The following is a 17,366-nucleotide window of genomic DNA, read 5'->3' on the forward strand; positions in this document are numbered from 1 at the left end:
CCTCATTTCGCTTACAGACCATATTATAATGGGATTAGACAAAGGACATTCCTTCTTATTAGTTCTGTTAGACATTTCGGCGGCATTTGACACAGTCAACCACACCATCCTCCTGGATCGCCTTGAGGATATCGGCATCTCCGGATCAGCCCACAACTGGTTCAGGTCCTTTCTCAGCAATAGGACTTTTAAAGTCAAAATCAATAACAAGGAGTCACCTCTAACAAAATCTTCCCTTGGCGTACCACAAGGATCCTCCTTATCTCCAACCCTCTTTAATATATACCTCCTCCCCCTCTGCCAACTACTGACAGACCTCAACCTAATTCACTATCTGTACGCAGATGATGTACAGATTCTAATCCCAATAACAGAATCCATCTCAAAAGCTCTCACCTACTGGAATAACTGTCTTCTATCCATTACTAATCTACTCAACAGCTTAAACTTGGTCCTCAATGCCTCAAAGACGGAACTTCTCTTCATCTCTTCAAATGAAAACAATCTTCCTCCACCTTCACCGCACAATGCTCACATCACCTGTACGCACGTTAGAGACCTTGGGGTAATAATAGACAATCGTCTAAACCTTAAAAAAATGGTCAACACAACTACCAAAGACAGTTTCTTCAGACTACAGGTTTTGAAACGACTGAGACCACTCTTATTTTTCCAAGACTTCAGGACAGTCCTCCAGGCTCTTCTGTTCGCCAAAATAGATTACTGCAGTGCCCTTTTTCTAGGCCTCCCTAAATCTACCACCAAACCACTGCAGATGTTACAAAATGCGGCAGCGAGACTGCTGACCAACACCAGCCGCGGTGAACACATCTCCCCCGTCCTCAGAAACCTACATTGGTTACCAGTAAATTTCAGAATCCTGTACAAATCTATTACCCTAATACACAAAACCATCCATCAGCAACTCCAACTCGACCTGGATATCCCTTTCAAACTCCACTCCTCTAACAGACCAACAAGAGATATCCACAAAGGCACTCTGAAATTTCCCCCTACTAAAGCCACTCGCCTCTCTACGACCAAAGACAGAGCTTTTTCAATTGCAGGCCCAGCTATCTGGAACAATATCCCAGCAAATCTCAGATTGGAACCCTGCCTCTTAACCTTCAGAAAAAGACTAAAGATGTGGCTCTTTCACCAAGCCTTCCCAGATCCACCGGATAATCACTAGTTTGAGCCTCACTTCTTACAAGGACTTTGACACACTTCCTCCTGAACAATGGACACTGGCATTTCCTGGTTAAAGCATATGCTCTAACCCGTTAAATTATTCGTATCATGTTATATTTATTCTTCCTGCCTCTATCTTCCTTCCAGCTTGTCTTTAAGCCTCCAAGTTTTCCATACCTTGTTGATTGTAACTTTGACTTATTCCTTTTCCTTTGTTATCTATTATTTACCAGAATTGTTACCTCAGTTTTACCCTTTGTTAAAATGTAAACCGATCCGATATGGTTATCTACTATGAAGGTCGGTATAAAAAACTGCTAAATAAATAAATAAATAAAATCCTGGAACCTTCCTTCTGCTGCTGCTCAGTCTGCTTCTGCTGCCTTGGCTTGTCCTCAATTCCCTGCCTCTCTCTTGGTTTATCACCTTGCTGTTTTGAAGTAGCACGCTTGCAGTACTCGGATATTTTGGCCCCAAAAATAAAACAAAAAAATTCCTCCCAGCCTGCCTGTCTCCTGATTCAGCACTTTGCTAAGTTGTTCTACCATTATAATTGCGCAGCCTGCTGCTGGCCCTCTCATGGTGCCTTTGAGGAGAACTGGTACTGCTTTTCCTCTCTCGTGATGCCTTATGACATTCATGGCAATGTTGATGCTGCTTTGCTTCACTTCACCTTGGGCTGTTCATGCCATTGTGGTTGGTGCCCTTTGCCTCTCTTTTGATGCCTTGGGGTATTTATGCCACTGTGCTTGCTGTCCCACTCTTCACTCCGTGCCTTGGCATATTGATGCCACTCTTATTGCTGTCTTACACCTCATTCCGTATCTTGACGTCTTGATCACTGCACTCTCTCTTCTCCTCTCTGTTTCTGGGGGTGTTAATGCCACTGTCTGCTGTGTGTGCATAATTCCACACTACTAGGTGTATTATAATATTAAAACCCCCCATGAGGTCCCATACCCCTCACTCTAACCCTTTGGATGTTCTTGCCACCATTGATACTGCTTTGCCCCTTTCATGTGCTTTAGGATATTCATGCCTGTTTGGGCTACGTTACACTGAACACTGTCTTGGCATGCCTTGTGATGTTCATTTTATTGGTGTCTTCATGCCAATATTGATGCTCCTTTGCTCTTAGTTTGGGGCCTTGGATTTTTCATGCACCTCTTGCTACATTGCTCTTTACCTTTGGTTTGGGGGTTTAACACCACTGCTCCTGCTGCTTTGAGCCCCTCTTGGTACCTTTGGATATTTTTGCCTCTGCTCCTTTTGTCTTCAGAGTTCTTTTTAAATTTCCTTACGGTACTTACTGACTATTGGTCTTGGCCAGTATTTAGCCTTTGGATTACACCACCCATTTTAGATTGTATCCTCAAGCAAAAAAAAAACAAAAACAAGGCCTGATTCCTGTGAACCTACTGTTCAATGCCAATTACATCATTACATTTACAAAATGTGGATAAAAACTATTAGATAAACATAATAAACAGTAAAATATAAATAGAATTAATTATTCAAAAAAACTGAAAAATAAAACTGCAAAGAAATCTCAGTGTCTTGCTCATAGACCTTAGCTTTCATTTTCTTTCTAAAGTTCAAATAATCAGCCTTTTCTCTTAATTCACTCTCTAGGTTCTACAATACCAAGCCCATAATTGAAAATGCCCTATTTTGAGTTTCTTGTAATTTGTATTCTTTAAGTTACGACTATCCAACAACTTTTGCTTGAGGAATGTAATGAACGCAAGGCAACATAGGGTTTGCTAAGATTAGAAAGGCAATAAAATCCTTCACTGTAAATAGCTTGGTGAAGCAGAGCAAGAATTTTAAACTGCATTCTGTCCTGAACATGCAGTCAATGTGGCTTCTTCATCCTTAGAATGAATCTTTCACTGCATCCAGCACCTGTTATCAGCATCTGTTTGTGCTGCTTTGACTATCAGTGCAAGGAGGTGTTCCTGCCACTTCTGATGCTGCTTTCTTCTTTTCATGGTGCTTTGGGGGGGTGTTCATGCCACTGTTGGTGCCCTTTGCCCCTCTTTTGGAGCCTAGAGGTAGTATTGCCACTGTTGGTGCTGCTTTCCTCTTTTCAAGGTGCCATGGGGTGTTAATGCTGCTGTTTAGGATGCTTTGCCCTTTCATGGTGCCTGGGGCTATTCATGCTGTTTTTTATACCACTTTATCCCAGTCTGATGTCTGCCTGCAAGTTTCAATAAAACTTTGATATAAAACCCCAATTTTAAGAGTCAAAACAGGGTGGATTGCTTTCCCCACTGATTTTAATGGGAAACAAATGGCCAAATGACTCAGGAGGAAAAAATGGATACATCTTTTGGCCCCAAACCAAACAAAATGAATCACTGAGCCAAACGAATCAAATGAACAAACCAAACTGAATTTTTTTTCTATGCACATCCATATGACCTTTTGCAGGTACTAAGGTTTAAGTGATGCTGGGGGCCTTTTAAGTCATCAGGCAACTAACAGGAAATCTAGCAGCAGATTTGTGGGTTATTGAGCCTGATGAGCATTTTCCTGACCTTGTGATTGTGTCTTCGATCTTGAGGTTTGCATTTTGCTTTGTTACATGGGAGTTTTACACCATGAAGGCTTGTTTATTAAAATAGTAAAAATATATTTAGAAAATCTAAAAGAAAACTCTTATTTAAATAGCAGCAAAGGCACGAATACAACTAAAAAGCTAAGAAACATTTTGCTTAATATTCTGAAAAAAAGATTACTTCTGCTATTGATTGCTCTCATCACCTACCTCCCCCTTACCCCTTGCCCACACCTAAAGAAATAACAACACAGTTTGAGGCAAATAAAACATGCTAAATAAGCTAGTGTTATTTATGCACCAGTGCCAAAGAATACTGTAGGCTCAGTTCATTCTATTTCAGTATATTATTTGATATTATTGTTCATGGATTTGTGGCTTTAAATTTTAACAACCTTCATCCTTTCACAGGGGTCATGTGAACCTGACGATGCTTGGTGCAATGCAGGTGTCAAAGTATGGTGATCTTGCCAACTGGATGATTCCTGTAAGTAAGCCAGTTTAACTTTAGTACATGCCACTGAGAATAAATCAAAATGTATTGGGTACCAGTGTTTAAATTGATACTTGGCTAGAGCACTAAAAAAATTCTTTAGTAAAAAATATATGCCCTTTTGCTGTACTACAACAGAAGGTTGATACCTTAAAATATGTTTTCTAAATAGGAGGAAAATTATATTGCCTACTGTTTGTATAATTTATCATTATTCTGATCTGGGATTCTAGTGCTTGGAAGGGTATAAAAACCTATGCATACAAGAAATGAAGCAACCTTCTGATGTGTGTTTTGATTTTAGCTATGGCTGAGAACGTGATGCTTGCTTGTCACTAATGTTTTCATTTTGTAATTGGGAGAAAAATGTTTGTTTTTCTCAGCTGCTGTTATTGTAGTATGAATATGGCAGTCGTGATTTATATTTGGAAATTATTAAGAATTAATTTGACTAGAGGGCAGAGTATTAATATTTCTATTCATCTTGGAGAAAACTAGTTTGTCATCTCTGAAGGAAGAGACCTCTGTGGTTTTGAAAACACATGTACTGCAACATTTTTTTAAATTATTATTTTCATCTTTGATCCAAAAAAAGTCATTATAACCTACAATAAATCCAGTTTGGGCTAGAAACAAAAATTGCAGGCTTGCAGTTGTAATGAAAGAAAGCATAGTGACTGAAAGCATAGGGACTGAATTTTCATGTGATGCAAAATTCTAGTTTGACACTGACATTCTACTGTTTTACTATGTTATGGCATTGAAACTATAATTCAAGCAAGTACACCAAGAGGCCGATATTCAGTGCCACTTAGCTGAATAAGTTCCCACATATCCGGCTAGGTGGCAAGTTTTAAATATTTGGATGAGGTCAGTGGCTGCCAGCTAGCCACTAGCTGAGTCGCACAACAGCTGAATATGGACTTCCAAGCTGCAGTACAGTTGTTTTTGTAGTTACTTTGAAAACATGTCTCATTCCTAAATTGATAGTCCTTTAGCTTAAATAGAAAAGAAAAAGGAAGTCATGCATCACACTGATTCTTTATTTTCTTACAGTTAAAATTTACTCAGGATGCATGAAACACTGAAGTAGTTGGTGATTAAGTAAAAGTTTGTCAGAACTCTACTTGAAAAAGTATATGTAATAGTTCTAGTGTGTATGTACTAGTTCTTTTCCACCATACTTGCTTACCATAAGCGATGTTTTATATAGATAGGATGAATTAGCCATGACATGTGGGTATTGTCATCTGGCGGCACTGAACAGACCTACCTCTCAGCTAGTAGAGCTTTTCTCTAATGAGAAAGTGTGAAAGTTCCCTTGCAGACATTGCCTCGTGAACCCCCTTAGTTGATTTTACAGCTAGGTAGTCAAATCTCCAGGAAGGCGGACAAGTATTTAGCATGGCTAACTCATCCTATCTACGGTTAACAAATTTGCTATTGCCATCGATAAACAGGGCTGAATTAGGCATGCAATGTGGGGAGTCACAAGCTGATGGTTACAGTATAGCATTTACTGAGTAAGCAACCTGGACCCCACCATGGAGAGTGGACCAATGTGTGAACAGGCTATGCAAAACTTATTGTCCAAATTCACTGTCACTCTGTGAGAGGTTGGCCAGAGAGTAATGGGACACAAAGGTGTGCACTAATGACCATGTTGCAGCTTTGCAGATATCTTCAAGTGATACTGCTTGTAAATAAGCTACTGAAGCAGTCATGGCTCTGATTTGATGATCCTTGATGGTATCTGTGATCTGTAAGCCTGCTAGTGTAGCAGTATGTGATGCAGTCTGCTAGCCAGTTGAGCATTATATATTTGGCCACTACTATTCCTAGTCTGTTAAGATTATAGGAAATAAAGAGCTGAGAAGCTTAACGATGAGGCTTAGTTCTTCTCTTGTAGTAGGCCAGTGCCCTTTTACAGTCCAAAATGTGAAGGGCTTTTCACCTTTATGAGCATATAGCCTCAGGAAGAACATGGATAGCACGATGGATTGATTAATATGAAAAGTTGATACTACTTTAAATAGAAACTTAGGATGAGTGTGGTGTACTATTCTATTGTAGAAGAATTGTATATAAGGAGTTTAATGAACTAAGGTCTGAAGTTCACTGACTCTTCTGGCTTGAGTGAAGCCAACTCCAGTGGTTCAAACTGGGCTTCATCAGTTGTACTAGAACTAGATTTGGGTCCCATGGTACCAGTGCTTTTACAACTGGTGGTTTAGTATGCTAATGAATTTAGATACTAACATGCTAATTTTAAAATGATCACACGTGTGCATATTTGTGAACAGTTTTCTCAGTGGAAGGGAGTGGGCAGTGGAGTGCCTCAGGGATCTGTATTGGGACCCTTACTTTTCAATGTATTTATAAATGATCTGGAAAGAAATATGACGAGTGAGGTAATCAAATTTGCAGATGATACAAAATTGTTCAGAATAGTTAAATCACAAGCAGATTGTGATAAATTGCAGGAAGACCTTGTGAGACTGGAAAATTGGGCATCGAAATGGCAGATAAAATGTAATGTGGATAAGTGCAAGGTGAGGCATATAGAGAAAAATAACCCATGCTATAGTTACACAATGCTAGGTTCCATATTAGGTGCTACCACCCAAGAAAGAGATCTAAGCGTCATAGTGGATAACATATTAAATTCGTCGGTTCAGTGTGCTGCGGCAGTCAAAAAAGCAAACAGAATGTTGGAAATTATTAGGAAGGGAATGGTGAATATAACAGAAAATGTCATAATGCCTCTGTATTGCTCCATGGTGAGACCACACCTTGAATACTGTGTACAGTTCTGGTCGCTGCATCTCAAAAAAGATATAATTGCGATGGAGAAGGTACAGAGAAGGGCGACCAAAATGATAAGGGGAATGGAAGAGCTCCCCTATGAGGAAACTAAAGAGGTTAGGACTTTTCAGCTTGGAGAAGAGAAGGCTGAGGGTTGATTGAGCTGTTTAAAATCATGAGAGGTCTAGAACGGGTTAATGTGAATCAGTTATTTAGTCTTTCAGATAATAGAAAGACTAGGCGACACTCCATGAAGTTAGCATGTGGCACATTTAAAACTAATCGGAGAAAGTTCTTTTTCACTCAACGCACAATTAAACTCTGGAATTTGTTGCCAGAGGATGTGGTTAGTGCAGTTAGTATAGCTCTGTTTAAAAAAGGATTGGATAAGTTCTTGGAGGAGAAGTCCATTACCTGCTATTAATTAAGATGACTTAGAAAATAGCCACTGCTATTACTAGCAACGGTAACATGGAATAAACTTAGTTTTTGGGTACTTGCCAGGTTCTTATGGCCTGGATTGGCCCCTGTTGGAAACAGGATACTGGGCTTGATGGACCCTTGGTCTGACCCAGTATGGCATGTTCTTATGTGTGTTTTAAAATGCATCTATCACGTGAAAGTATGCTTATAATTTTAAGAGATTAATCAAGCACAGCTTGCATGTGTGTCTTCCATAGGATTTTGTTGGCTTTAATGCGCATATGTAGGCAGATTTTAAAACATGCTCATGCAAGGGACAACCCAGTTTTTCCAATTAATCCACCAGTTTTTCCAGTTAATATCGAGATCTTTCAGACCCCTCTGTTTCTTCATCCTGCACACCCCCAGTTGACCCAGACCCCTCATCCTATTTTGTAAGCCCTGAAACTCGAGATCTACAGACTTGCTCCTCATCTGGAGCAGCAGTAAAGTTACCTGGATAACAAGTCGATGCATGCCACGGTCTCCAGTTTTACAATACAGAGTCACACACATAACTGTTGGCCCCACAAAGGAATGCCCAGGCCCCACCCCTTTTCTGCTCTGTTATTTTTGATAACGCATACCAGTATATATGCACGTACTTTGAGTTTTTTTTAAATTTGCGTTGCTCATGCGTGGCCCACATATGCGCATATATGGGCATTTTTGCATAAGCATCTCTTTTAAAATCAACCTCCAAATAATGAGTAGAGATTAGCTTACTCTCAATTTATGTATGGTAAGCTGCTACGGCACTGAGACGTATTGTCACAAATGAGGTAACAAGATGTGATGCTGAAAGAGTGAGTAAATAGTTTAGCAAGTCTTTGGGTTCACATGTGAACGTATCCTGGCAGACAGCGTAATGTCCTCATACCTTTTAGGTAGGGAGAATTTGACACTTATGGAGCATTCAATATCCAGGTTGTGAAGCTGAAGGAGAGGGTTGGATGAAATAGACGCCCCTCTACTTGAATCAATAAATGATTAGTTTGATCCGAGAGGGATCAGAGGCCTGACAGATAGTTGAACCAGATACATTTATTTATTTTATTTTATTTATTTATTTAAAGAGTTTTGTATACTGTCATTTGGTTTCGCTATTGCAACGGTTTACATACATTTGTAAAGTTTTACAAAATAATGGTTTACATAATCTTTCGGTATGTTACAACATTATCGTCAATGCAATTTCAAAATGCTTACAGAAATAAAAAGAAAAAAACTACAATTGGAACATTCTAATGCAAAGACTTGGGATATATATTATATTAATTTAATTCTCTTGTGTCATAATTGAGTCTGCGTATGCTTTTCTGAAAAGCCAGGTTTTTAACTCTTTTTTTGAACGTTTTAATGCTTGGTGGATTTCTAATTCCACTTGGTAATGAGTTCCATAGTTTAGGGCTAGCGATGGATATTTCTCTTTCCTGTGTTGATTTTAGACGAGTACTTCTGGCAGGCGGGGTTTTGAGGAGTCCTTTGTTCCTTGATCTTAAGTTCCATATTGGAACTTAAAAACATAAACCAAACTTGTCTGGGCCTTGCTGGCATTATGAGAATCAGTCTGGCCCAGTATTTAATAACTTTTTGCACCATTCTGGCTGTCGGAGGTATTGGTAGAAAAGCGTACATGAGATCTGCATTCTAGTTGAGCAGAAAAGCATCCTGAGTAGAGCTGTCTGCCGGGAAGAATGAAGCAAAACATTTCCAATTTTGTTTTGCTCTAACGCAAATAGATAGATGGCTGAAAGTCCTCACAAACTGAATAGTTTGTCAGATGTCAGTTGCTTTAGAGACATTTTGTGTAGTCGAAATACTCTGCTGAGGTGGTCTGCCAATGTTTTGGGACACCCCTGGTAGGTAGGTTACTTGCAAGACAGCTTGATGTCTGCATGTCCATTCCCATATCTTTATCACTTCTTGACAAAGAGTCCATGATCTTGTGTCTCCTTGTTTGTTCATGTAGAATATGGCTACCTGCTTATTGGTTTGAATGAGAATGCTCTTACCCTGGAGGAAGCAAGCAAAGGTTGTCAGAGCATACCTGATCACTCTCAATTCTAGGAGGTTGATTTGGAATTGTTTTAAAGGGGCCTGTGTGGGCACCCCCAACCTTTTGTGGAGTCATCCATTGCCGATGTTACTTATGAGGAGGTAGCTGAAAGGGTGCTCCTTCCTGAACAATGAAGAGATCTAATCACCAGCATAATTCCTGTTCCATTTCTTTCGAAATCTGTCATTGTTTGTTAAAGGTTGAGTGAGTTGGTCCCATTGGGAATGAAGACCCCACTGCAGTAATTGTATGTGAATACGGGTGAGTAGAACCACATATATTGCTGCTGCCATTTGGCCAAGAACAGCCACTATGTCTCTGTCTGGTGGCTGATCATATTCAACAGGATGTACACTAGGGATCTGAGAGTGTTTGCTCAATCTATTGGGAGATAAGCTGTCTCTTGGAGAGTCTATCCTGGCTCCAATAAATTTAATTTTATGGCAGGGAATTAGAGAAGATTTCTTGAAATTCACCAGGAATCCTAATGATTAAAGCAATTGTATTGATATTTTCAGGGAGGTTAACATTCCTTCCTGAGAGTTTGCTATAGCAAGCCAGTTGTCCAGATATAGAAAAACTCGGATGCCTTGTTGTCTGGGGTTCACTGCTGCTATCTTTAGGCATTTGGTTAATACTCTCTGTGCTGCTGATAGGCCAAAGGGGAACTCTGTATATTGTTAGTGGGAGGAGTCCACTATGAAGAATAGGTAATGCCAGTGGGTGGGATGTATGCGAATACATAAGCACCCTTCAGATCTAGATCACATATTCATTCCCTTTTCTGAATGAAGGAAAGAATCATGTAGAGAAAGATCATTTTGAATTTCTCCAAGAGTATATTCTTTATTTATTTATTTATTTAGAGGCTTTTATATACCGAAGTATAGCGGGTTGCCTTCACTCCGGTTTACAAGATAACAACTTATATAAATTGGTAACAAATTGGTAACACTGGGACACCCTAGCAGAGAACTGAATTAGGGTGAGGTCAAGGGGGAACAACGATTACAAACTGGATAGAGCACTTTATAACAAATGGTGAAATCAAGTAACATGGGGGGTAGAGGGCGGGACTCAAAGAGGAGTGGGGTAATTGTGGGTAGGATGCATTTGGGAGGAAGAAAAGAGGTGGGACGGGGTGTGGGGGAGTGTATGGGGCGGGGGGAGAGGTAGGAAGGGGGAGATAGAGAGAGATGTGCGGGAGTAGGAAGGAAGAGGGGGAAGAAGCGAGGGGTTGTGGGTGGCTTAGCCGACTCAGTCGCGGAAGGTAAGGTTGAAATACCAGGTTTTGAGTTCCTTTTTGAAAGATTTAATGTCACTGAGTGATATTGATAATGTCACTGAGAGATATAATTAAAGACATTAATTATATTCTTGTTCATGCTTCTTAAATCCAGGATGGGTTTCTAGTCCCCAGATGTTTTGGGGATTAGGAAGTAACAGGAGTAGAACCCTTGGCCATGGTGATGGGGTAAACCAGGTTCTGTTGAGCATTGTTTAAGGAGCGACTCCACTTCCAGGTGGATCCGAATTGAAGGCTGAGCCATGAGGTAGTAGTGGAAGCTATAAGAAATGCTTGTGGTATCCAGACTCCACAATATTGAGAACCCAGTGATACTTGATGATCTTGAGCCATTTCTCCAAGAAGTTCTGGATCCTCCCACCCTTCTGGAGAGATTGTTGCTGGGTTTGGAGTGCGGTCAAAAATTTGATCCAAGCTTGGACTGAAATTGCTGAGTCAGTTTAGATTACAGTATTTGTGCTGTCTAGTGCATGTAGGAAGCTGCTGCTGCTGCTGTGGAAATAGTGGTTGTGTCTGGTATCTTTGAAATTGCCGAAAGAGATATCTCTACTAATACTGTCTTTTAAAAGAGTAGTAAGAGCATTTTGCAGAAAGATGTTGTTCTGGTCCCATTAACAGGGACTGGACCACTACATGTTGCTACTTTATTTGAGCAACTGTTTCTTTTGTCGAAAAAGTGATCACCTTAGCATGGGACATCCAAAAACGTGTGGACATTGTTGTGGAGGCTGCTGGCTCTCAACCAAGCCATGTATTGTGCTCTGACGCTGTTGAGGTGTGTGCTATGGTGTTGAACACCTCATAAATGGAGCAAATAAGATGGTGTAATCATACTTTAGCATCTGGAAGTGGCTGAAAGTGCATGACTTCACCTTCAGAGGATGGGAAGAAAAGCTTCAGTTTCTGAATACAATCAAGAATTGAACCATATAGAATTGGTGGACCGAAATCCATGCATTTTCCAAAATTGTCAAATAATTTGTAATCCTTTCCTGGTGAAGTATTCAAGTATACTTTTGTTTTCTTCACAGTTTTAAGAGCTAATTCTACAATAACAGATTGAGATAATTCCCCTATCCCAAGTTCCAGGGATTTTTGCACTCTGTGTTTGAGGTCTAATTTCTTTGCAACTGGAGCCCAGGAGGTAGGATTTTCAGCATCCTTGTTTGTAATTCTTGTCGAATGTCATAAAAGGGAATATCTGCTAGTTGCGCTGTCCAAAATTTGGAGAAGACCAAAAATCTTCATGCTGGGATCTTTTTCCTTGCACATATTAACTTCAAGCCCTTTTCTGAACTTGTCCAGAAATTTGGCATAGGAAAGTCTTCCAGTGGAGTGTTCTGAAGGCTCTGGCAGAAGATCCCTTTTCAGATTTTGGAGGTGAGCGAACACTAATACAGAACCCCAATGATGAAGTAAGCTATTGAGGAGGTGTTCATCCTCTGATTGGCTGGACTCTGCTGAAAGTGACTGCCATGGGCTAGAACCACTTGGCAGGGTTTCTGATGATGCATCTATTTGAACCAGAGATATTGGAATTCCTTCTCATGAGACTAGATCCAACAGCCTGGAAAGGAGAGGTTGGAAAGCCTTCATAGTAGTAGTACATCATCTTCTGATACAATTATAGAATCCTGCTCATCTTCTAAACTCTGCAAAATTTGAATTGGAGGCCAATTAGAGAGAGGGGCACCAGAGAGCAAATGGAATCTGGAGTCTCCAGGCATAGCTCTTGTTCCATTAATTTTGATAGCATTAGGGTTCTAATAATTGATGTGGTTAGAAGTATCATATCATCCTCTACTCCTGTTAAAATCTTGTGTAATCTGGGATAGAGCTATGTTTGAAGCATTGACATATGTCTTACTCCTGGAGCAGTCCAATCCTGATAGTATAGGGGTCAAAGATTGATGTGATTTACAATCTGGGGCTCGAAGCATCGAGTGCATTGAAGATTTTTGCACCAACAGCGTTGATTGCTTTAATGTTGATGAGTCGATGGTGCCATGGACTTATGCATCGATGGTGCCAATGTACCATGCATGAATGGCACTGTTGACTTTTATGTTGACAGCACTGAGACACCTGAGACTTAGTGCTTTTTGTGCGCTGGCTGCTCTGCAGGATGGCACCTTTTCTTTTTCAATGCATGACACGTACTCTGAGGATTCGGCCCCAGAACACACACATTTTGAGCAATTAAATGTAGCCACCTCATTTTGAAGTTATTGAAACAATGCTTAGTATATATGGCCATAGGTGGCTGTATTTAGCTATTCAATGGCGAGACAGTTTTCTGTCCCATTGATCTAACTGGCTAACTCCTTAGTTATGACTAGGGACTACACAGTAAGTTTCAGATTGTGCATTAAGACCCTCTTATGTATGATAAAAATAGTGAGCTATGTTGGAATGCATTACAATACATATTAAAGGCGTTATAGAAGACATTAATGTGAGCACACAAACATTCTATTTATTTTTTTTATCGTTTTGATTGCCTGCTATCTGCTCTGACTCAAAGCAGGTTACAAAACAAAAAATCATTTAACAGAAACTACAATAAGCACAAAAAAATAATTCAAAGCAAATGCAACACAACTGCAAACAAATCACAAACCTGATTCACTAAGGGTATTTCCCATAGACCCAAAATGGGAGAAAAGTCTTAATGAATCTGGCCCATAGAGGGAGATTTACTAAGCTTCAATAGTTTATTACAGGAGAGGCCAATTATTGTAGAAGGGGTATCGCCACAATGTTGGGCTCCTCCCCAACAAATTATTGCAGCATTACCATGGTGCAATATTTTTTATCATAGCACAAATGCATGACAAAAATCGCACTGTGGTACTGGTCCTTCTCATGCAATGGCTACCCATCTTAGCCAGGGTCGCTATCGCTTAAATGTCCAGAGGCCCAAAATTGCATGCCCCACCAGCCAAAATGATCCAGGTGGGTGGGGGGGGGGGGGGGGGGGCATTGAAGAACTCCGCCCACCCACACACACCTGCTGAGATAATAAATAAATAAATAAATGAGGGCAGTTGTACTACAAAGTTCCCCTCCTTTCCAGTTGGTATCACCTTATTAGTGAAAATAGGCCCTTTAGTGTCAAGAATCCCCTCAGCCCATCCTTCATCCCCATCCAAATAAAATAAAATCCTTGGTGTTTAGGATAACTCCAACCCCCCAAAAAAGACCCTGGTAGTATGGGAGCAGGAGAGGTGGACCTTAACCCCCTTCCTCTAACACCCCCCCCCCCCCCCCAATATTTCTAAAATGATTTTTTGATAACTTAGTAAATTCACCCCTTAGGGGTATATTTACTAAGTCACAATATTTTACCATGAGAGGGATGAAATATCACAGGGGGAGCATGCTCACATTATTTTGCCCCTCCCAGTAAAATATCACGGCGGTATCTTTGTTATATTTTTTCTTTCAGAAAAATTTAATGAGAAAAATTATCACAGACATAGGGGGAGAAAAAGGTGATGGTCGTCTGGGGCCGCGCTTATATTAAAGGACTCAAAATTGCCCCACCTTTCAAAGTTAATAATTTCCTCAGGGGTCATAGAAGACCCACACCCCTTCCACCTGTCGAGGCAGCCTAGAATTAAAAAAATAATAATTGTAGTGTTGCATGCTGACACTCCACTCCCATACCAAACCTCTCCCCTTTGTCAAAATATAGCTCCTGGTTAAACTCTCCCCCTGTTCCAAACCACCACTCCCAAGGCATCCAACCCCTCAGCTCCCCCTTCCATAGATTAAATCCCTGGTGTCTAATCGGGCCCCCTCTGAATCCCCTGGACCTTGCCTGTACTTTTAAAAGACTCCTTGGTGGTCCAGTGGCAGCCCAGAGCACCTCCTAGCGTTGGGCTGGTTAACACCATCTTTCAAAATGGAGAATACCAGAGGGGATGAGAAGAATGTGTTCAGAAAGAGGATTAAGCGTAAGTAATCATGAGTATATCCAGGTGGATACAGCAGAGAGACAAGAAGTAAGCTGGGAAGAGGCCAAGGGAGATTGGTGAGACAGTGAACAAAAGATTTGACTATTAGGTGCAATATGAGCATCTAAATGAAGAGATTAAAGAAGAATTTGTGTAGATAGAGAAAAGCATTGGCCCCAGGACAAAGCCTGTGGGATACCTGTAGAAAATGGGAAATGTACAGAGTAGCAGTTATTGATTAGTACCCTAAAAGAATTGTCAGAGGATAGGAAGAGAAACTGGAAAGATCAGGTGAGAAAAGAGTGAAAAGAAGAATCAGATGTTTAGCTGTATCAAAAGAAGCAAAACGATCAAGGAGAACAAGAATACAAGATTGATATGAGCCCTTAGCTGTGTGCAGTGATTAAGCAGGTGAAGAGCAGACTCATTGGAGTAGGTAGATCAAAACACAAAGCGGAAAGAGTCAGTGGCACTAGCAATGAGAAAATGTCCAGAGTTTGCTGATAAATGTCGCTTTGGAGAGGAGTGGAAGAGGATAGAGAGCATAGTAGTTGGAAACTGATTCGGGGTCAAGAGAAAGTGATTTGAAATAAGGGCAGATCATTCATCTCAGAAAAGTTGAGATATGGAGAAGAGAGGAAATTAAGATGTATAGAATTCAGAGCTTCCCAAATCTGCCTGAGGGCTCTACAGCCAGTTGGGTTTTCAGGATATCTACAATGAACATGCATCAGATAAATCTGCATGCATTGGATACCCAGCACATACAGCTCTATCTCTTGCATGTTCATTGTGGATAAGCTGAAACCCCAATTGGCTGTTGGGTCACCAGGACAGGTTTAGGAAGCCCTAGAATATATGTAAGAACTGACTATGCTTTAATAAGAACTGAAATAGGAATATGATTGTTGGGAGAAGTGGTAGGAATAGAATCCAGAATAAGTCCTAGAAAAGATTGAGGAGACATTGAAATAAATGTGTAACTCCTTTTTTGAAGGTTTATTGCTCCATAACTAATTTATTTCTTCAGGAACTGCTTCAGCTAGCAATTCCATCCCACCCTTGATTCTCAGTCCCTGTGGGGGATTCTTTTTATTGGAAGAAGCTCTCGCTTATGGTCCAGACGATGTAGCAATATTCCCAGTGTGTGTATGATCTGTAGGTGCTTCTCATGAGGTGAGAGGCTGCATTGAATAGACAGGACCAGATCTGGGTGTTAAATAAAAGTTTAATGATTAATACTCATAAATTAAAGTCCATCCTTCCATAATATTGTTGGTACATGTGAGGTTCTAGGTTGGTAGATATCCTTTTTTTCAGGCATCTGGGTAGCCCCATGGTGATTTTTAATATGCAGCTGTGAGGGAATCCTAGTGGAAGGGTCCCCAACTTTACTGCAAAAATCTTACTTTTTGGTCATCTCCTCGGACACCCAGCCTGTCCTAGTTCCTTGGTGTATGGAGATCCTATGGGGTCTCCTGCTCTTGTCCTTCCTTTCTCAGTGGTTCTTTCACCCTGTATTTACTGATATTTCTGGGGGACTGTTCTTGGGGAAAAATCTGTGGGATTAGGCAAGTTCTCAGCTCTGCAAACCCAATGGAGGAGGGGGATCCAAAAACTTCCCCACTCTGATAAAGTCCAAAAAATACTTTATCCACTCTGATAAAGTCCAAAAAAATACTTTAAAGGTTAAACTAGATACATCTTCTGCTTGCACTGTCTCTTACAGCAGAATCCTTCACTGGTGCTTGCCTACCTAGGGTTTACAGTAGGCTCACAGGTCCTCTGGAGAGAGCCCTTTTGCCCCTAAAGGGTATCAGGCTTAAAAATCTCTCTCTCTGTAAATTAGTAGGAGAAGGACCCTCTGGCAGGGGTGCAAGATGAGGTATCATTTCTAAAAGAAACTCCATCTGGGTGAAATTGGAAGTTCTCACTAAAGTGTAAAACTGAAACATCCTTACTCTTCCCTTGTTTCCTCAAACTGATCCCCTAAATTGTATTGAAATGGCTGGGCTAAATAATCTAAGGCATCCAATCCATACTCTCCAGGTGGGAGGTACCGAGGGGTATGGATGGCTCCTTACAATGTGTGTTCTAAGACAGGGACAGTGACTTGTGGTGGCCAGACCGGGGGGGGAGCCTGCCACAAATGAGAAAACAGCTAGAAAAGATGAGGGTACAATATCAGAGACAACAGGAACAATGGGAGGAAGGGAAAGATGAGTGTGTCATGGAAAAAAAGGGTAAGGAATCTAGAAGGTATGAGTAAGGATGGAATAGGAGCAGAAGGTGGGCAATGGCTAAAGCGCCTGCAAGAGTTATTGGTGTGGAACTAGTGCTACTATCTGGTTTCTGGATAACACCAGTGTATGGAGCTTATTCTTATTAATGGGTTGTTTGTTTGACAAGGGCACTGTAAAGGAATGTACATTAGACCCTTCTTAAAAGTCCAGGACCAGGCATTTAGCCTGATCCACCTTAAGACACTCACAAAGAAATCCTGGTTGTAGGGCATTTCCTCTGAGGAGAGG

At 40.7% G+C, this 17,366-nt stretch overlaps 1 protein-coding gene across 1 annotated transcript in view; it reads left to right on the top strand.

The window, feature by feature from the left end:
* Window positions 1-17,366, top strand: part of OXCT1 (3-oxoacid CoA-transferase 1) — a 570,108-nt gene that overhangs the window by 321,412 nt on the left and 231,330 nt on the right. The window contains exon 13 of the mRNA XM_029578060.1: window positions 4,163-4,238. Within this exon, the coding sequence (XP_029433920.1) occupies window positions 4,163-4,238 (76 nt within the window). The remainder of the gene's footprint in view (window positions 1-4,162; window positions 4,239-17,366) is intronic.

Source organism: Rhinatrema bivittatum, chromosome 1, assembly GCF_901001135.1.
Source record: "Rhinatrema bivittatum chromosome 1, aRhiBiv1.1, whole genome shotgun sequence".
NCBI classification, from domain to species: Eukaryota; Metazoa; Chordata; class Amphibia; order Gymnophiona; family Rhinatrematidae; genus Rhinatrema; species Rhinatrema bivittatum.